This window comes from Ochotona curzoniae, unplaced genomic scaffold, assembly GCF_017591425.1.
Source record: "Ochotona curzoniae isolate NIBS_2020 unplaced genomic scaffold, NIBS_Ocur_1.0 patch353, whole genome shotgun sequence".
Taxonomy (NCBI): Eukaryota; Metazoa; Chordata; class Mammalia; order Lagomorpha; family Ochotonidae; genus Ochotona; species Ochotona curzoniae.
The window spans coordinates 226,570-245,696 of NW_024466921.1; the positions used below are offsets into that span (position 1 = coordinate 226,570).

The following is a 19,127-nucleotide window of genomic DNA, read 5'->3' on the forward strand; positions in this document are numbered from 1 at the left end:
GATCAAGTAGGATTCATCCCTGGAATGCAGGGATGGTTCAACATTCGGAAATCCATAAATGTTATAAACCATATCCAAAAACTGCAAAACAAGAACCACATAATAGTTTCAATAGATGCAGAAAAAGCTTTCGACAAAATCCAACACCTCTTCATGCTAAAAACTCTAGCCAAAGTAGGCATAGATGGGAAAATCCACAACATAATTAAAGCAATTTATGAAAAACCCAACGCCAGTATCATACTGAATGGAGAAAAGCTAGAACCCTTCCCACTGAGATCTGGAACAAGACAAGGGTGCCCGCTATCACCACTGCTATTCAACATAGTCCTAGAGGTACTTGCAGAGGCCATAAGACAAGAAAAAGAAATCAAAGGCATACGTATAGGAAACGAAGAAGTCAAGCTTTCACTATATGCAGATGACATAATCCTATACATAGAAAAACCAGGAGAATCAATACAGAAACTGCTAGAACTCATACGAGAGTTTGGCAGAGTGGCGGGGTACAAAATTAACGAACGAAAATCAACAGCCATAGTGTACGCAAATAACACCAAGATGGAAGAAGATCTAACCAACAGGATACCATTCAAAATAGCAGAGAGAAGTATGAAGTATTTGGGAATAAATCTAACCAAAAGCGTAGGAGACCTATTCGAAGAAAACTACAAACTATTTAAAAAGGAAATTGAACAAGACCTCAAAAGATGGAATAACATCCCGTGCTCCTGGATAGGCAAAATCAATATCATTAAAATGTCTATACTACCACAAGCAATATACATTTTCAACGCAATTCCAGTCAAATTGCCCAAAACATTCTTCACGGAACTGGATACAATGATTCAAAAGTTCATCTGGAAACACAAAAAACCACGAATAGCTAGAACCATCCTGAAAAATAAGAGATTAGCAGGGGGAATCACAATCCCGGACCTCTGGACATACTATAGAGCAGTGGTTATCAAAACAGCCTGGTACTGGCACAAAGACAGAAAAGAAGATCAATGGAATAGAATAGAAGCACCAAAAGGGAACCCACACAAATACAGCCAATTAATCTTTGACAAAAAGACCAATGATAGCTCAAGCAAGTGGGAAGGCCTCTTTAGTAAATGTTGTTGGGACAACTGGCTGATAGCCTGTAGAAACAAAAGGATAGACCCACATCTATCACCATACACTAAGATCCAATCTACATGGATAAAAGACCTAAACCTACATCCAGAAACCTTCAAACTCTTGCAAGAAAATGTAGGAAATACACTGCAAGACCTAGGAGTAGGTTCCGACTTTCTAAGAAGGACACCAAAAGCAATAGCAGTTGAGAACAGAATAAACAAATGGGACCTCATCAAACTAAGAAGCTTCTGTACAGCAAGGGAAACAATCAACAAAGTAAAAAAGCAACCCACAGAGTGGGAGAAGATCTTTGCACACGATATAGGCGATAGGGGGCTAATTTCCAGGATATACAAAGAACTTCAAAACAACCAAAAAACCAAAACAAACAAGCCACTCAAGAAATGGGCAAGGGAAATGGGCAAACATTTCACAAAGGAGCAAGTCCAAATGGCAAACAAACATATGAAAAAATGTTCCAGCTCCCTAGCAATAAGGGAAATCCAAATTAAAACATCGATGAGGTACCACCTAACACCAGTAAGATTGGCCCACATAAACAAGAACACCAACGACGCTTGCTGGCGAGGATGCGGGGAAAAGGGAACCCTACTCCACTGCTGGTGGAGCTGCAAATTGGTACAGCCTTTATGGAAATCAGTCTGGAGAACACTCAAACAACTCGGAATCTGCATGCCATATGACCCAGCAATAGCACTCCTAGGAATATATCCAAAACACCTGTTTTACGACAAACCAACATGCATCCCCATGTTCATTGCAGCACAATCAGTAATTGCAAAAACATGGAAGCAACCGAAATGCCCATCAATAGAAGATTGGATAAGAAAGCTTTGGTTCATCTACTCCATGGAATACTACTCAGCTGTTAAAAAAAACAAAATGCAGTTCTTTGTGGCTAAATGGGCACAACTGGAAACTATAATGCTAAGGGAAATGAGTGAATCCCAAAAGATTAGATACCACATGTTCGCCTTGATTTAACCTGTAATTTATTGTTTGGTTGTTTGTTATTTTTTGAACGTGTCATTGATGCTGTCTCAACCCAGATGTTTCGAAGAATGGAACTTGCATTATTTTTAACATATTGTTTACCCAATACTATGTCAATTAATTCCATAATGTTGTATATTGATACTGAGGCCTTGTTGGGGCTTTTAACCGACCGGATCTTTACTCTGTTAGACCTATCTTCAGACCATAGAAGGTCTCCCCAGGAGGCCACTGAACTTATCTGGACAACAAGACGCTGAACTTTATGCTAGGCATGTGTTTGCAAGCAATGAATCTCAACTGAACTTGAACTATGGTTATGCAGCAAGGTGGAGGAATCCACCATGGGGGGAGGGGTATGGGGAGGGGTGGGGGGAATCCCCAGCGCCTATAAAACGGTACTACACAATACAGTGTAAGCAACAATAAAAAAAAAAAAACAAAAACAAAAAAAAAAACAGATGTTTATGAACACTTGTTCTGAGACCATAAATGGGAACTAAGTGCAAGCAAACATGCTTGGGGTCAGCATTGTAGCTTAGCAGGTAGAGCTGCCACCTACAATACTGGCAATCCATACGGCCTCTGGTTTGAATCTTTGCTTCACTTTGAATCCAGCTCACTGCTACTGTTCAACTACATCATATGCAAAATTTCTAACTGAGGTATTCTTCCACTCCAGGAAAAGTTGCATAACATCCACAGGGCATTGAAGTCCAAAGCTGGTATCTCAAGAATCATTTCGCTTCACTCAGAGGACTCTCGAGAGTCAGTGAATCTTCTGGCTAGGTCTGAATGGGGTGCCAAGACATTTGTGCGTTTCTTGTAAAAACAGTCAACACACCAAATTGTGTAGAGACATCCATGGTTCTAAGTTGACACTATCAGTTCTGTATTTCCAGAGTATCTAAGTTATGAGTTGAGAAGGTCAGCAATCATACGGGGATGGATTTTTTTTTTTTTTTGGAAAGTCAGATATACAAAAAGGATAGACAAAGAGAAAGATCTTCCATACACTGATTTACTCCCCCAAGTGGCCCCAATAGCTGAACTGTGCCAATCTGAAACCAGGAGCCCTGAGTCTTCTCCAGGTCTACCATGCAGGTGCAGTGTCTCATGGCTTTGCATGCTTTCCCAGGCCACAAGTATGGAGCTGAATGGGAAGTGGAGCCATGGGAATTAGAACTGCTGTTCATATGTGATCCCAGTGCATGCAAGGTAAGGATGTTAACCACCAGGCTACCACAGTGGGCACAAATTTTAATGCACGTTTTCCAAATTGCTCATTTGTTTCACTGATGAGTTTATAGTAACTTATTATGGTTTAGCATTTACAGCATAATGTGTCAGGAAAAAATACATTTCTCTGCTCAATGCACGATATTTACACAAACAAGTTATATTTGCCACACAAGGAAGTCTATTTCAGTGTATATATGTACACAAAGGTTCTCCAGAAGGTTTGTAGAACAGTGGAATTATCGATCTTCACAGAATTGATGCAAAATATTGCAATTCACATATAATTTTTCATAGCATGTATTTCTACATTTTATGAATAATATTTGTGTATTTTGTATCTAAAAACTGGTCATGCTTTTAATTCTATTTTCTATTAAAATTGTGGCACATTTTCATTTAAACAAAGATATTCAGAGACACTGTGCAGTTGTATATCACTGCAACAAAACTAATTAAGGCAGTCACACTTTTTTGCACAAGAAATAGTGCAAGTAACAATTGTTTGCAATATACTGAAGATTAAGGGTGTAATAGCATTATGTTTAAAAGAAATATATGACTTAAATACAATTTTTTTTGCTAAAAAATCACTCAGGATTATCTGAACATTTACTGCATTGTAGTCTTTGTGTAGGTGAAAGATTTTGGTTTGATATTTTGGCTGTCTAATCAGCATTGGGGAACTGAAGTTTAGAGTAACTATGATCATTTCTTGAAATAAAATATCAGCAAAGTTTACCACATTTTTTGATTTCTTAAGAAAGATTTCATGATGCTATTTTATAACATTTTCTCACAGAACTTAGAAAATTTTACAAAGACCCCTGCAACTCCCATATCATAGAAGTTAATGTAACACCTCAAAATTTTTGTTATCATTTCAACAATGTTTACAGCATATTTATCAGAACCTGATTTTGTTTTAAGAAACAACTTTCTAAATTTGTCCATAAAAAGCAACTTTTTCTCATTTATCCTGAGATTAAAAACAATTCAACTACATCTTTAGGCTCCAATTCTAATTATATTTCTCTTGCTAATCCCACCATATCTGCAATTATTTCCTCTACTAAGATCTTCAACTTGGCAAAGATACCCATAAATATTGGAATTAGCATTGCCCAAAGTCATGTTAATATTGATATTTTGACCTCTCATGAATCATACATTTTCTTAGACATATCTCCAGAAGATTTTCCATTGATTTTATTCAAGTCTACCAGAAGGACTGCTTGTCCATGTAGACTTTAGCAAGCCCATTTCTTTAAAAAAATAAACAAACAAGACTTGAAAGTCAAAAGTACCGCTTGATGCTATTAGCTGCTGAGTGCATGTTGTGTTAGCCAGCATGAAAATTGTGACATAGCGGTTGAAACAGTAGCATCCTCTTTGAATGCTGGTTTCAATTCGAGCTGTTACATTTTTGACACAATTCCCTGCTCACAGCCCGGGAGAAGCAGCAGAAAATGACCCAGGGGATTAGGTCATTGACGTCACACTCAAGAGTCTGATGAGGCTCTGGGTTACTCACTTTGGCCTTGGTAAAACTGCTTGGGGCAATGAGCCAGCAGATTCGAAGCAATCTCTCTTCCCCTCCTTTCCTTTCTCTCCCCCTTTTTCCCTCTGTCTCCACCTCTCATTCTCTCTCTGTGTCTCTGCTTTTCCCTTTCTCTGTAACTCTTTCCAACAAATAATTAAATCTTAAAAAAAAAAGAAATCATTAATCTTATTGTACAACTCCCTGATAACATTAACTATCTTGGGTGAGTAGGTACATTGTCAATAACAAGAATTTTGAAAGAAATTTTTATTTTCTGAAGCACAGATTTCAAGTAGTGGGCTGAAAATATTCTGCAAAATGCATGTATTGATATCCAGGCTTTGCTGTCCATTTGTAGAGCACAAGAAAGTTAGATACAGTAAAATCCTTAAAGATCCTAGGCTTTTCAGAATGCTCCATCCAACCTGACATAAGTCAGCCTGGAAAACATATGTTGACTTCCCCAAAGTTATGAAAGTCCCAGATGAAATCTTTCAATCCAAGGTTGTTCATTCACTTTGAAAATCTAACTTAGTCACTTTAATCCATTAGTTAGAGTTTCTGGATGACTGGCATCTGTGTGAGCACTTGCTTCTCTTTATACTGTTAGGATAGGGAGATGTGCTATCTGAAACCCATCAAACAACCCTTCCTATCATCATTTCTGTTGTGACTTTATCAACTCTCAGCCATCCTAAAATTGAAGAGAGTCTTGGTCTTGGATTTAGGGAAAATGTTGTGGCTAGTTTGATTTCCTAGCCAGATCACTAAAAATGTTCTCCATATGAGCAATAAACCTTTTCACTTTCTATCATAGTGTAGTCAGTGAAGTAATACTTTTAATTTCCTTCAGGAACTTTCCCTCTGCTTTCACAACATAGCTGTTTGGCATTAATGGCCTGCCTTTCCTCCTATCTCATGTTTAACTACCCCTTCTTCACTAAGCTTGATAATTTTTACTTTTTGATATATGAGAGATGGGAAACTCTTGAACACTGAGAAGCTGTCATACGGTTATTTGTCGGCTGCATTTCAATGGGGGTACAGGGGTCCAAGGAAAGGGAGAAGCATGGGGTGCAGCCGTCAAACACTGACAATACGGATTATGTTGGCACGTTGAATTATTACAGACTGCAGAGCCCCCACACAACCACAATAGTAACAAAGGATTCTGACCACAGGTCACTAAAACATCAGTGATAAGGACAAAATGTGAAGTATCTCAAGAATTACTGAATATTCCACAGCCCACAAAGTGAGCGTAACTACTGAGTGATGTTGCCAATAGACTTGCTTGACATAGGTTGCTGACAACCCCCAACCCGTAAATATAAAACATAGCGTCTATGAAGCACAATTAACAAAGTGTGCCTGTATGCATCAAGTAGAACACAAAGCATTATATAATAGACACAGTGTTATATACATTGATATGCACACTTAAGTCATTATAAAAATGAGTCACTGAAGAGAAAATATAGAAATATCAAGGTTTTCTTCTGTTAGATAGAGACATTAGGACTATTAGAAGCACAAGAATTGTTTTCAAAGAAATTTATATGTGTCTTTTTAACAGCAGCATAGCAAACTAACAATATAATTTAACAATATTTGATTGCCTAATGCATATCCTTGCCAGGTCTTTCTCTAGGCAGATACCTAAACTTAATGTACTCTTTTTCCCTTCATCTTTTTTTCTCTTTTGCCAGATCCTATTCATCCTTGAGACCTCAGGGCAATATTTCCTCAAGGAAGAGTTTTGCTAGCCTTGCAGATTTTGCTATATAACCCTGTTTTATGATCTTATTGATGGCTATAATTTTCCTTTATAATGTATGAATCTAATTAATGGGTTATTCATATACTTATTAGTTTAATGTTCTGCTTTCTTATTGAACTATAAACGCCATCTATTCAGGGATTATGCCCACCGTACTTTTCATAAAGTTATTTTAAACATTTTATACTCTACATAATTTCTGCCAAATGAACAAACTGTAGGACACATATCAACTCTCATCTGAATGTACTTGTGTTGACGGGTGACACATTTTAAAACAAATATGTAAGAAGGACACTAACAACAAAACATAACAAGATTTTCTCCTCTTTGGAAAGGGAAATTGGAATAATATAAATTTAGGAATGCGAGAAGTAAAGCAATTAAAGAGCATATTGAGTATTTAGCCTCCTTTTAATAGTCACTATATGATCAATAACCTCTGCCTGTGAAGCTCACGGATCTGACTGCTTCACATCTGTATACTGCCAAGACTGACTCATGAAACATTCTGGAAGGTCTATACAGGAACATTTCTGGGAAATAACGTCCTGTTTCCTGGATCATATGCGTCCTAATGCTACAAACATGGAGGCAAGATCATTCTAATTCTAACCGGCTAATTCCAAAGACCAGATCTCAGTTACTTCTAACTTTTATCTGCAGGACTGATTTAAAGAAATAAAGTTAATTAAACATTACGTATTTCTGTCAAACCCACATAGTCAGAGGCTATACTGGTCATTAAGGGTGAGTTACACAAATTGCAGAAAGACACACTAGGCTAAAGCATTAATGGAGTTCAAAAACATCATCATCTAATCATTCAGATTTGGAAATGAATTGAAAGGGATCTCTCATACCAACAGATGAAAACCCAATGTCCAATGAAAAAAAATATATTCCAGACTCCCTGGATTCTTCCTGACCCCACCCATGTTAGTGTTTTTCTATTTACATCAATAAATGCAAGATGCTTCTTCAAACCAGATCTCTATGTTGTCAAGTCTGGCTTCTGGATGGATGGAAAGTGACACAGCACAACCAAAGTGACTCTCCGCCTAAAGCCGATTCTCAGTGTATCTTTGAGGTTTGCAGCTCTAGGAAGCTACCGGGGTTTTGTAAACCCTTGTAGAAAACGCAACACACTTTCTGTAACCCTGAGCAATCCTGACATCATGTGATGCACTTGAGAAAGGGACTTCCCCATGATTGTGAGAACGATTTAGAAACAAAGTTAAATGAAGAGGGGAAGAGCACTGAGCACAGAAGAGAGATCAAACACTGCATAGAAAATACATGTTACGGTGCAATTGCCCTCTGGGAGTCACGGTATTATGAAAGTCTAACTTAATTAAGGGAGAAAATAGGTCACATTTAATAACTCTATACGTGACATGCCATGTTAAAATGACTGAAGAAAAGAGAAAAATTAAGAAATCCTAAATGTAACAGAGGCAACTGTGGAATATGTCAATTTGTTTTTACCTCATTGAAGTCAGATGTTAAGATTTTGAATATATGCGGAATCAACCATCATTTTAATGTCTTCCTTAAAAACTCTTAAAATATGCTGGAAAAAAAGTCTTGTGTAAAATTAAGAAAAAATAAAGGAACTAAGTTAAGAGGTAATTTTTTGCTTGTAGAAATGTTCCTTTTTTTTTTTTTCTTTCGTCAGGTCATCAAGTCACAGGTAATAGTATACTGACATATCCTGAGTCACATCATTTCCCTTTTAGGGGCTTGATGCCCCTAAAGGGTGGAGCTAACTACGGGAACATTTCCTCTGCAAAGCAGTCACATCTCTGTACTGTTGAAGGAAGAATTAATAATTGAACAAAGTTAGCCAGGCTGCTTTTTTTCCCCCTTTGCTCACACAGCCATGGGCTGCAGGCAGATTTCCTATCGCAGAGAGCAGTCCCTTCTCCAAGTGTCTCCAAGAAATGATGAGCATGACGGGTTGAAATGAATCACCCCATTTTGAAATTTTGAAAGGATTAAAGCACATAAACTAAAACTTACCCATAAAAATCCTAATGTCCTCTGTAGAATACGATAGGTAAATTTTCTTACCATCCAGCAGACGATCATGATGGAGTGGTCTTACAGGGCAGACATGGAGGTGATCAAACGGCAGGCTTTGGAATTTATGCCCATTATAACAGAGAATGGTAACCTGCTCCCTGCCCCTGTCCGCCAGTCCCCGAGTCTGCATATGCATTGGGAAATTAATTTTGCATGTGTCAGAATAAAACCTAACCACAGGGATGATTTGATAAAAGACCATGAAAGAAGGAGCTTTCTCCCCTGAAACGTGAGGTGGGGGGAACTTGGAGTATGGAAAGCCCTTGGAGTATGGGCAATGCCTGAGTTGTGATCGTGTCCCAAGCCATGATCTTACACAGGGATCTTTAAACTACTCTGTAAGAGATCAGAAAGAAGGTAGCATTGATGTTCCAAATATACATGGAGAATGTGCTTAATGATAAAACTATTCAGGGATTCCAGAAATACTTTGCACTAAAATAAATTTATCTTTTAATTCTACTTTCCACTAATAACCTTGTAAAAAATGCTGTATACTCAGCTTCGTGGGCCACAGGATCTTTGTTGCAACTCCTCAACTGCTTTAGAAAAAAAAAAATGTGGACTTTGAGTATATACCAATAAATACGGCTGTGTTTTAGTAAAACTTCGTGTGACCCTAAAATTTGAATTCCATGATTCTTGCATGTCAAAAGATATTTTTTTAATTTACCCCTTCCCCATTTTTTTTTTTTTTTAGCAATTTAGCAACCACATTGCTTGCAGGTAGTATTACATAGGCAAGAATGGATTTGATTCCCAGGCTGTCTTTGCTGACCTTTGGTTTTGACTACTAAGAATTCCTCTAAGTTCATTAATTTTTCCAGTCGATTTTGAAGTATTAAGAGTTTTCTGAGAATATACGAATAAACTGTCTTTATTCTGGAAGATACGATGTGGCCATTTGTCTTTTCTCAACTTGAAATATCATGGAAAACAAGGTTATTCAGGTTCAAGTAAAACTGTGTTATGATAGGGAGTTTATTGTACTTAGTTTTGAAGACCAAAGCTCTTGGAAGAATGGAGAAGAGTAATGAAAGTCTGGTTTTGTTTCATAATTTTTCTACTCATGGACAAAATTGCATCTATTTGGGGGTTAAGTCAGGAATTATATTTTCCCTTTAAAAGCTAATTACCACACAAAGCTATATCAAAATAATCATTTGTATTAGCATATTTCACTGTTTGATTGTAACTGGAATATATCTGTCTTTCTCCCTCTCCTTTCCCCTTGTTTTATGTGCTTCCTTGTTCCACAAGCTATTGAGAAGTTAGAAATAAAATGCTTATGTAGGTTAATAATTAGAAAAGTGAAATAAAATAATGGTATGGAAATAACATGAAGGCAGGAATATAGTTTATATATGTTAGCCTAGAGGACCTGGGGGCAGGCAGAAAGCTCCTAGGTGGTGCCAAAAGTTCCCACGGGGAATAGCGGTCCTGGACTCATGTAAGTGGACCAATCAGAAGACAACACATACCTTTGCATCAAGCGCAGTCATCACCACTAAAGAAATGTGCAGCTGAGTGCAGGTGTGACTGCAGCAGCCTGTGGACCTTGTGGCCCAGGGAACCTCACCTGGTTTTACCATCATTCTGGTCTCAGTAGTCTCACTATTTCGGTGTGGTTTTGTATCTAACAATATATAGATTTGATACCCTACATTCCTAAGCAGTTTGTTTAAAGTATTACTTACATGTAATTTATGCATAATAACTTATATTCTTTTACAAATAGGTTGTAAATTTAGCCTGATGTTTGCCATCATTCAATACAATGAAGGAGTCAAAATCACAAACATTCACTGGACCCATTCAAAGAAAAACGAACAAACCAACTATGCTTAAATAAAGAACAGTGGAGATACCAAAAACAGAGAAATTTCCTCAAGGAACTTTTTCAAACAAAGATTATGTAAAAGTTAAATAATCTCTTGGCAATATTAGAGTCAATCAAATAATTCTAGAATGCATCTGTTTTACCATCCTGAAACACAAGCCAATAGCTTTTGCATCAATTTGCCATTCATAAAACAATGCTACTTGTGAAAGGGTTAGGAGACTTAGATTTGGGAGCTACTAGAACCATCCAAGTAACATGTGCTCCAATTTTAGCTTGTTTTAAGGAGAAATGTGGTATCTTTCAGTTCACATCTCAGACATCCCTCTTTGTGTGTTTTATCCCAAGTAAGGCGTAGGATAAATCTGTGACATAGTGCATTCGAGACTGATATCCCAAATTAATGTGCTTTGGATGTATATATCATTAATAGGCTGCTTATATATTAATAAGTGATGGGTTGCAAGTATTAAGTTTTGGGTGAGATTTTCTTAAGAAAAGAGAAGCCTCTCATAAGAATATTTGTCTAAACATAACATTACCATATAAATTGGCTCAAACATTGCCTGAAAAATTACTTTGGGGTCTAATAATAATAATAATAAAAGATGGCACTATACTCTCACACACAAATAACAGAGACTTTAAAAGTCACTGCATCCAAACACTATTCTGGCCATTTGGAAGTAACTTAAGATAGTTCCACTTTATATTCAGCTCTGCCTTTTTTTTTTTTTTTTGGTTATGTTGTAAATTAAATCCCTAGATACATATAAAAGGAAACTTTGAAAGAATAAATTGGTTAAAAGTTGGGAGTTCTCTATCAAAATAAAAGGCATCTTATAAGAGTAATTGATTCATTGATCCTCTTTCTAGAACAATTAAATAGCAGATGCCATTTTTCAAAGACTGTGTCATCTGCAAAGGCATAATTTTACATGTGAGAAAATGGATTTGGTGGAATCAAAGTCATGCATTCAGTCTTAAACATTATGTATACCATTTATACAAAGGTCAAAATTAGGAGATAATCTAGCTATGTTGATGACTATAAGTAAAGCAAAATAAACAAATATAAATAATTCTATAAATTTAATTTATGCAAAAAGTGTGTCAATACCCTCACTTGCCAAAATTGGATGTGTTTTAGATAAAGCCTTAAGTCCTTTAATGTCCCTCTCTTTTTCCTTTAAGAAGATAAGCTAGTTTAAAAGTTGTACATTTTATAAACCTGAACCCATTGGCAATGACTATGAAGACCCTAAACCCCGAGTAGCAATTTTCTTAGTGTTTTATCAATACAAAGTCTAATTTTTCTTCTAAGCAGTGAGATTTCAGAGCCCAGAGATACCACCAGAGGGCATCCTGCGAAGCTGAAGGTTGCTTACCAGTTGGTGTAAGGTGTCTCCAGGTAATAACAGGCTCAGGGCGTCCATTGGCCATGCAAACCAGAGTCACGTTGCTACCCTCATTCACAGTGACATCCGAGGAGATATTGGAGATCTTTGGTGGAACTGTAAAGACAAAAGCATATGAAACATGTAATCATATCAATAAAAGAGGTTTGCATGGTCTGGTACCATAGCCTAGTGGCTAAAGTCCTCATCTTGCACATGCCAGGATCCCATATGGGATCTGTTCTAATCCTGGCAGCCCCACTTCCAATTCAGCTCCCTGCTTGTGACCAGGGAAAGCAGTCAAGGATGGCAAAAAGCCTTGGGATCTTACACCTGTGTGGGAGACCCATAACAAGCTCCTGGCTCCTGGCTCCTGGCTTCGGATTGGCTCAGCTCCAGCCATTGTGGCTGCTTGCGGAGTGAATCAATGGATCTTTCTCAGACTTTCCTCCTTTCTGTATATCTGCCTTTCCAATAAAAATAAATAAATATTTTAAAAAATGCAGAAGAGACTTGCAGCACTGGAATGTGAAAGTGGTAAACTTGATCTTTCATTACATCATTTGAAATTTTGTGTTAAGTAGCCAGGATGCTGTAAAGATCCATATCATCATTTATGTCTTGTCCATTCTCTGAGGAGGTTCCAAGGAAGGCCTTCAAAGAGAAATCACCTTTCTGTGTGGCCATCTCTGTGCAAGAGGAAGTATACCTAGCCCTGCACTAAAAATGCCTTCATTCTTAACTATATAAACTTCATTTAAACATTAGAGTATGCAAATTCGTAGATAGCAATCATCTTTTTATCACTGTTTTTAAATCTCTTTTCTTGTGCACATATAGATTTATATGATAATAAATATAGTGTAATATCTGCTCCAAAATGTCATGGAAAGAAAATTGGTGTGTGTTAGTGTAAGACTGAACACTTGGATTAGTACGATACGGTGCTTATGTTGTGACCACATAAGCAAACCATGAGTAAACTCCTGCAAAAAGAAATCCTTAAATGCCCTCTTGGAGTGTAGCAGTCAGGACTGGTGATACAATTTAGAAGTTCAATGCTAAATCAATAAGGTCAGTATCACAGACAAGCAGGCATTATAAAAACACTGTAGTACAATTACTATTAATACTACCATCACCACTGCTAATAGTTAACTTTATTTAAAACTTCAGGCCTGGTGCGTAATGGTTAAGGTCCTTGCCTGGAATGCGCCGGGATCCCACATGAGGACCAGTTCTAATCCCAGCGGCTCCGCTTCCCATCCCTCTCCCTGCCCATGGCCTGGGAAAGCAGTTGAGGACGGCCCAAGTACGGGGAGTACTTTTACAGGTATGACACTGAATGGACCCGAGGAGACCTGTAAAAGGAATCTGAAACCAGCCTGACTCCCAGGCTCAGGCTCCTAAGCACTGCCTGAATGAAATCTCATCTTTAAAATCCAGGATACCAGATGGTCAAAACAGCAGAAATTAGTTTTTGGTGCTGTGAAAAATGAGTCCCCACGGGCAAACAGTACTGCTGCCTGACTTCCTTCATTAGTGTTTTGTGTGGCAAGATTAGCTCCCACTTTGGTAGGCTTAAGTGGGAAGTAAATTACTCACAAATTTCATAACCATGGTTAAGCTCTCGTTACAGATAGCATGGCTTATGTCTTGACTGTAATTTACCTTTTTCTCTTTCCTTCTCTTTTGTTTTGTTTGTTTTTTTGCTTTTTTTTCCCCTCAACCCAACTGCTTGTGAAGTTCTTCAGACACTATGTATCCCCAGGAGGGAAGAGGACAAGAGAGGATGCAGGAATTCAACAGTTGTAATCATAGGAAGGATAATAATGAATTTTATTTTTCCTCACTCTTTTTTCTCACAAAGGACTCTGTGCGGTAGTGAAGAGTACAGGATTATTTTGTTTGCAGAAGCAGGTACTGACAGCCATGCAGTCCCTGTAAACAGCCATTAGGGGGCACTGATGGTACTCGGGCAACTGACCAGAGCTGTACAGGCAGATGTGGAGAGGCGGTCTCTTGCGACCTTAGAATTCATTTTACAATGACATGTGGGCAGAAACCAGTTACTTCAAATCAAACCCAGGGGCAGAAATAGCCTGTAGTCAATGCCCAGTATTTTGAAGTTTCTATTTATAGAGTTTTGATTCCACCTTTTAGCTATTGAGTTTAAGGGTCATTTTCTTGTATTCATACATTGACTTGAAATGTACTCTTCCAGACTTTTATTTTAAGGAACAAAAAGATGATACTCAATTTTTTAAAGATTTATTTTCATTTGTATTTGAAAGCTACATATAGAGAGGCGGAGAGACAAAGAGGAAGATCTCGTGTCCACTGATTCACTCCCCAGTCTGCTGCAACGGCCAGAGATGAGTTGATCCAAAACTAGGAGCCTGAAATTTCTTCCGAGTCTCCCACGCAGGTGCAAATTCTCAAGACTTTGGGCCATCCTCAGCTGCTTTGCCAGACCACAAGCAGGGAGCTGAATGGGAAGTGAGGCCACCAGGATATGAATTAGTACCCATATGGGATCCCAGCACATGCAAGGCATGGAATTTTGCCACTAGGCGACTGCATTGGGCCTGGTGAAACTCATTTTAAAAGAGGAATATGAGAAACAAATTGTAATAAATGTCAAAGGTGATATGATAAATAATTATGTCTGGGTTTGGAATGAAGAGATCCTGATGTCCTTTTCTTCTGTTTAATATTCCGTTTCTAATTCGCAGATGTTCTGAACATCTCGAAAAAATGCAAAATACAAATCAATGCTGATGTTCAAGAACGCACTGTAAATATTCTAGATGCATTCCTCGACTATCTAAAACCAGTCACAGACAGTTAGGCAATAATTATAAAAGCCCAAATCTACTCAAGCTGTACATGCTTCTGAATTGTAACACAGGACACAGTGTAAAGCGAGGAAATGTAGATATGTCAGACGATGATGATGATGATCAATAATAGAAACAGCGTGAGAAAATATTTTACCCCAGAAAGAAAGGATGGATGAAGAAGCCTTGATGAATGAATGTTAGGCCACAGCCGGACAGGAGTAACAAGAACACAACATGGTGACAACACGTGTTAATTTTTCTGTATGTATATATAAGTAGAAGACAGGGTTTCAAATGCTGATGCTTTAATGGAGTGTTAAATGTTTGCAGAGATATATTTACTGATTGTGTATTACTCCATGCATATATTCACACACCACATGATGCCCCATAAATATACACAAATTTATATGTCTGCCAAGCTTTCTTAAAATGCAGTAATTTTAAAGGAGAGAGGCTCAATATATCTAAAATTAAAACATGCAAATTTCAAGAATAGAAAATGTGTCCATGGCTAAGAGAATTATTACCTATGACACTCCACTAGTGCCTTTTTTTCACAAATGAGATAAATCTTCGGGACTGTATTTACATGCCATGCAAGTTAAGCGCATTGTTCAATCCTTCATCAATTCATTTTGATAAAACTGGGAATAAAATATATAACAAAATAGACCGTAAGGTGCTAGTATGAGCATCAAACGGTACTGGTCTTAACTGAGGATGACACACTCTCATACACTGCATCTCAAGGCATCAGAGATGCAGAAAGTGTTGGTATTGAACAGCTAGAAATGCGAATAGGTTGCATCCTGTATCTCACTTATCCACCGGTCACTTGATGGGTCTTAATTCATTATTTATTTCACCACTTTTATTTTTTACCTGTAACTTCTCAAAAGATTTATATACAATGCCATCTTTTTGGCTTTCAAAGGAGATTGCTTTCCAAATCCATGCCATACTCTAATGAAATTTTTCCCAAAGTTTAAGAAGGAATTATTCTACATTATATTAAATTACATTACATCTTCATTTCCCATTTATTTTTGAATTTTGAATGCACTCTGGACTCTTAACCTTGCAAGAAAAAAACTGGGGAAAACTCATCAAAAATCACAATTACCAAAAATAATGTTAAAGTATTAAAGCATTTCCATTTTTAACTTGTTAACTATAATCTCCTTCTTCCAGTTCTTCATTTTCTTGGATTTTAGGATTCCTCTCACCCTCCTGGCTGGCCTTCCCACTCTTGCTCTACTACTCTTTTTGTCCTGTTCCTTAAACATCCGCACAGCTCTTTAAGGGATTGATCACTGTTATTTTTCTCTATCTCAGTTCTACACATTCATGGAGAGATCTTACCTACTTTGTGAATTTAAAAGCAAATGCCAAATTACTGGTGACTCCTATATTATTATCTCCAGTCCAATTTGTCCTGGTAACATTTTTGAGACTATTTGAGATGTCTATAATGTGACACAGATATGCAAAGTTCAAAATATTCAGTCATAATGTACCTTCCCACAAAATACCTGCTTTCTATTTTTTTATTTTATTTTATTTTATTTTTGCTTTTGCTTTTGTTTTTGTTTTTGTTTTTAGTGAATTTTGTCATGCAAAGGGCTGCCCAAGAAAAACAAAAACAACCAGTTGTGTGTCTTCTGGTGTTTCACTATCTCTGAGATTAATCCATTCATTACTCTCAATCCCTAAATTTACTAAACCTTGATACGCACATCATGGGGGGGGGGATGCTGAGTAACTGCAACAACATTGAGACTAGTTTTGTTGCTTCAGATTTCCTCTTTTCATCCTCTGCACCATCCATGTACCACATCACAATCAGAATTATGTTTCTAAATGGTGAATGTGAATAAAGTGGCCTTTAATCTCAGTGAATTCAAGATAAAACCCAAACTTTAATTTTGTTAAATACTTTTGTTTTTATGGCTACATGATTGATCAGGGTGGGAAGAATTGAGTATTAGGGAAAACTGGGTGAACTCATTGTTTCCAATTTTGTTATTTCTTTGTGTTATTTCTGGGAGGAAGGGCTGAGACAAAGGGGGAAGCCACACACAACTTTACAAATGCCCCAGGATCGAGGGATGAGGAACTACCACCTCATATCAACCCAGAGTCTTAATGTGTACATATTCCAAGGGTTCTACTCAAGTGGTTTTAATAGTTCCGAAATGCTGTTGATTTCACCAATCCAAGGATGATGTTACCTTCCCAATGTCCACTGACTGACATAGTAAGCCTCAAGTCTCCATTCACCGAGATTTTTTGCTGTCATTGTTTGACTAGAGTAGTTGTCCAGTTTGTTCTGTTCTTCTTCTGCCACGGCACCAAATGAGCTGTCATATTCTCCTTTTACAACAGGGCCTGTGTCTACTGTTCTTGCAGGTGAGCCCAAGGACCTGGGCCAGGTGTCCCAAGCCTCGCTGGATCCCCCACCCCCGAGACTAGCAAACTTGACACCCAGCTCACAAGCTGGACACAGGACCTCGGCCAGGTAACCTAAGTCCCTCATCCCCAGGGCTCACGAACACGGCCACCATCACACAGGTAGACCCAGGACCTTAGCCAAGCTACTGGAGCCCGGTCTAATCTCTGGTCCCTGGGACTCATAAACCCAGCACTGACTGGGCCCAGGCTGGCAAGACTTGCCTCATGTCAGCATCCATAATTTTATTGTGCAATCTGGCCTGGTCTAGCCTGTCCCCTGTTCCAGCTCTTGTTGATGGGTGCTGCAGCCTATCCCAGCCCAGCCTAATCACTGTCCTGGCCCTAATGGGATCTAGCTGGCATTGTGGTCTGATCTGGCTTCTCTTGCCCCTGTCCTGATTCTCAGGTCTTCCAGTAGGTATTATAAACTGGCCCCGACTTGTATGTCTCCAGACCTGATCCACATGTATGCTGGCAGGTACCATAGCCTGGCATGATCTAGACTGTTCCTTGCCTTGCTTTATGTGTTCACCTGAAGGACTGTGTCCCGACGAAGGAGTTTTCTAAGCTCCTCTATCAGGTCTCTTCCCAGTGGCAGATCTCATGCACACCAGTGGGTTCTTGGCCCAGGTTGACTTTGTCCGTCTCCTTTCCTGGTAAGAACAATGACATTGCTCAACTGGCCCCACATATTCTGGTTCTTGCTGTTGGGTGTTGCAGCCCAGTGATACCTGGTCTGTGCCCAGACACAGCTTTCACATGGTTCAGCAGGAGTCAAGACCTAGCCCAGCCTGTTCTACACCCAATCTGGCTCTCACGAATACCAGTGGGGGCTGGAGTCTAGCCCAATCTGTTGTTCCCCAGACCCAGTGCACACCCACGCTGGTGGAGGTTGTAGCTGTGTCCAACCTAGCTTGTTGCCCCAATCTTAAACTCTTCCTCATCAATGGAAATGCCAACCCAGCTTGGGTGTCCCCTTAGCTCCCCAGCCAGTCTTGTCCCCCATATGAAGTTACTGGTAAACCAGCAGAGACTGCAGTTTCATGGGGTAAACCCACATTTCCCCCATAGATTTTGCTATCGGACCCACTTCTCTCACTCTGGTTCTTCCCTCCACACCAATTTGGTGTTAGCTCCCTATTTCCATACACACGTTGTGCACTTATCTATGGAAATCTCTCAGCTGTAATTCCTAACCTGGATGTAATACCATAGGTCATTGCTCACTGACACCTGTGTGATGCCATTATCCCCCTGTAAATCAATACCTCTCAAACCATGAGGTTGTGCTACCATGCCAGGGACCAGAGAACTGCCAAACAGCAGGAGTGACTCCATTTTGTTATTTCCTCACTTTGTAATGGTCTTGGAATGCAAGATCCAGTTATCCTTCACCTAGTTTCCTGGTAACCTTTCACCTGTAATTGTTCACCCAAGATAAGGGTTGTCACAGTGACCTCCACCCTATCTGGCCCACATCCTGCCATAAAACTTCCCCCCTCCAGCCCTTACTTGCTGCTTAAATACTGCCTGAAAAAATAAAGTTTTCAGAGCTTGATCAGACCTCCTGTCTTGCTCCCATTCTTCGTGTCTCCTGTCCCCCCCAATCGTTGGTTCTCTCCCCGGGTCTCCATTGAAGACTCCGCAGGCCGGGGCACTACCAGGTGACCCGAAGGGGTTCACCCAACACTTTTGGCATCTGAGGTGCCTGGGCCCATGCCAGGGAGCCATGTGGCCTGGCTACATGCATCCATGCAGGTCAAAAAAACTCCTGTATGAGGTGGCTCTGAAAGCCTGCTGAGCATCC

The 19,127-nt window shown here is 39.0% G+C and overlaps 1 protein-coding gene across 2 annotated transcripts in view; it reads right to left on the minus strand.

Annotated features, from left to right (window-relative positions):
* The window catches only part of LOC121167249 (limbic system-associated membrane protein), a 611,964-nt gene that overhangs the window by 212,974 nt on the left and 379,863 nt on the right, over positions 1-19,127 (minus strand). For both annotated transcript variants that reach the window (XM_040996668.1, XM_040996667.1), the window contains exon 3: positions 12,015-12,140. In XM_040996668.1, the coding sequence (XP_040852602.1) occupies positions 12,015-12,140 (126 nt within the window). The remainder of the gene's footprint in view (positions 1-12,014; positions 12,141-19,127) is intronic.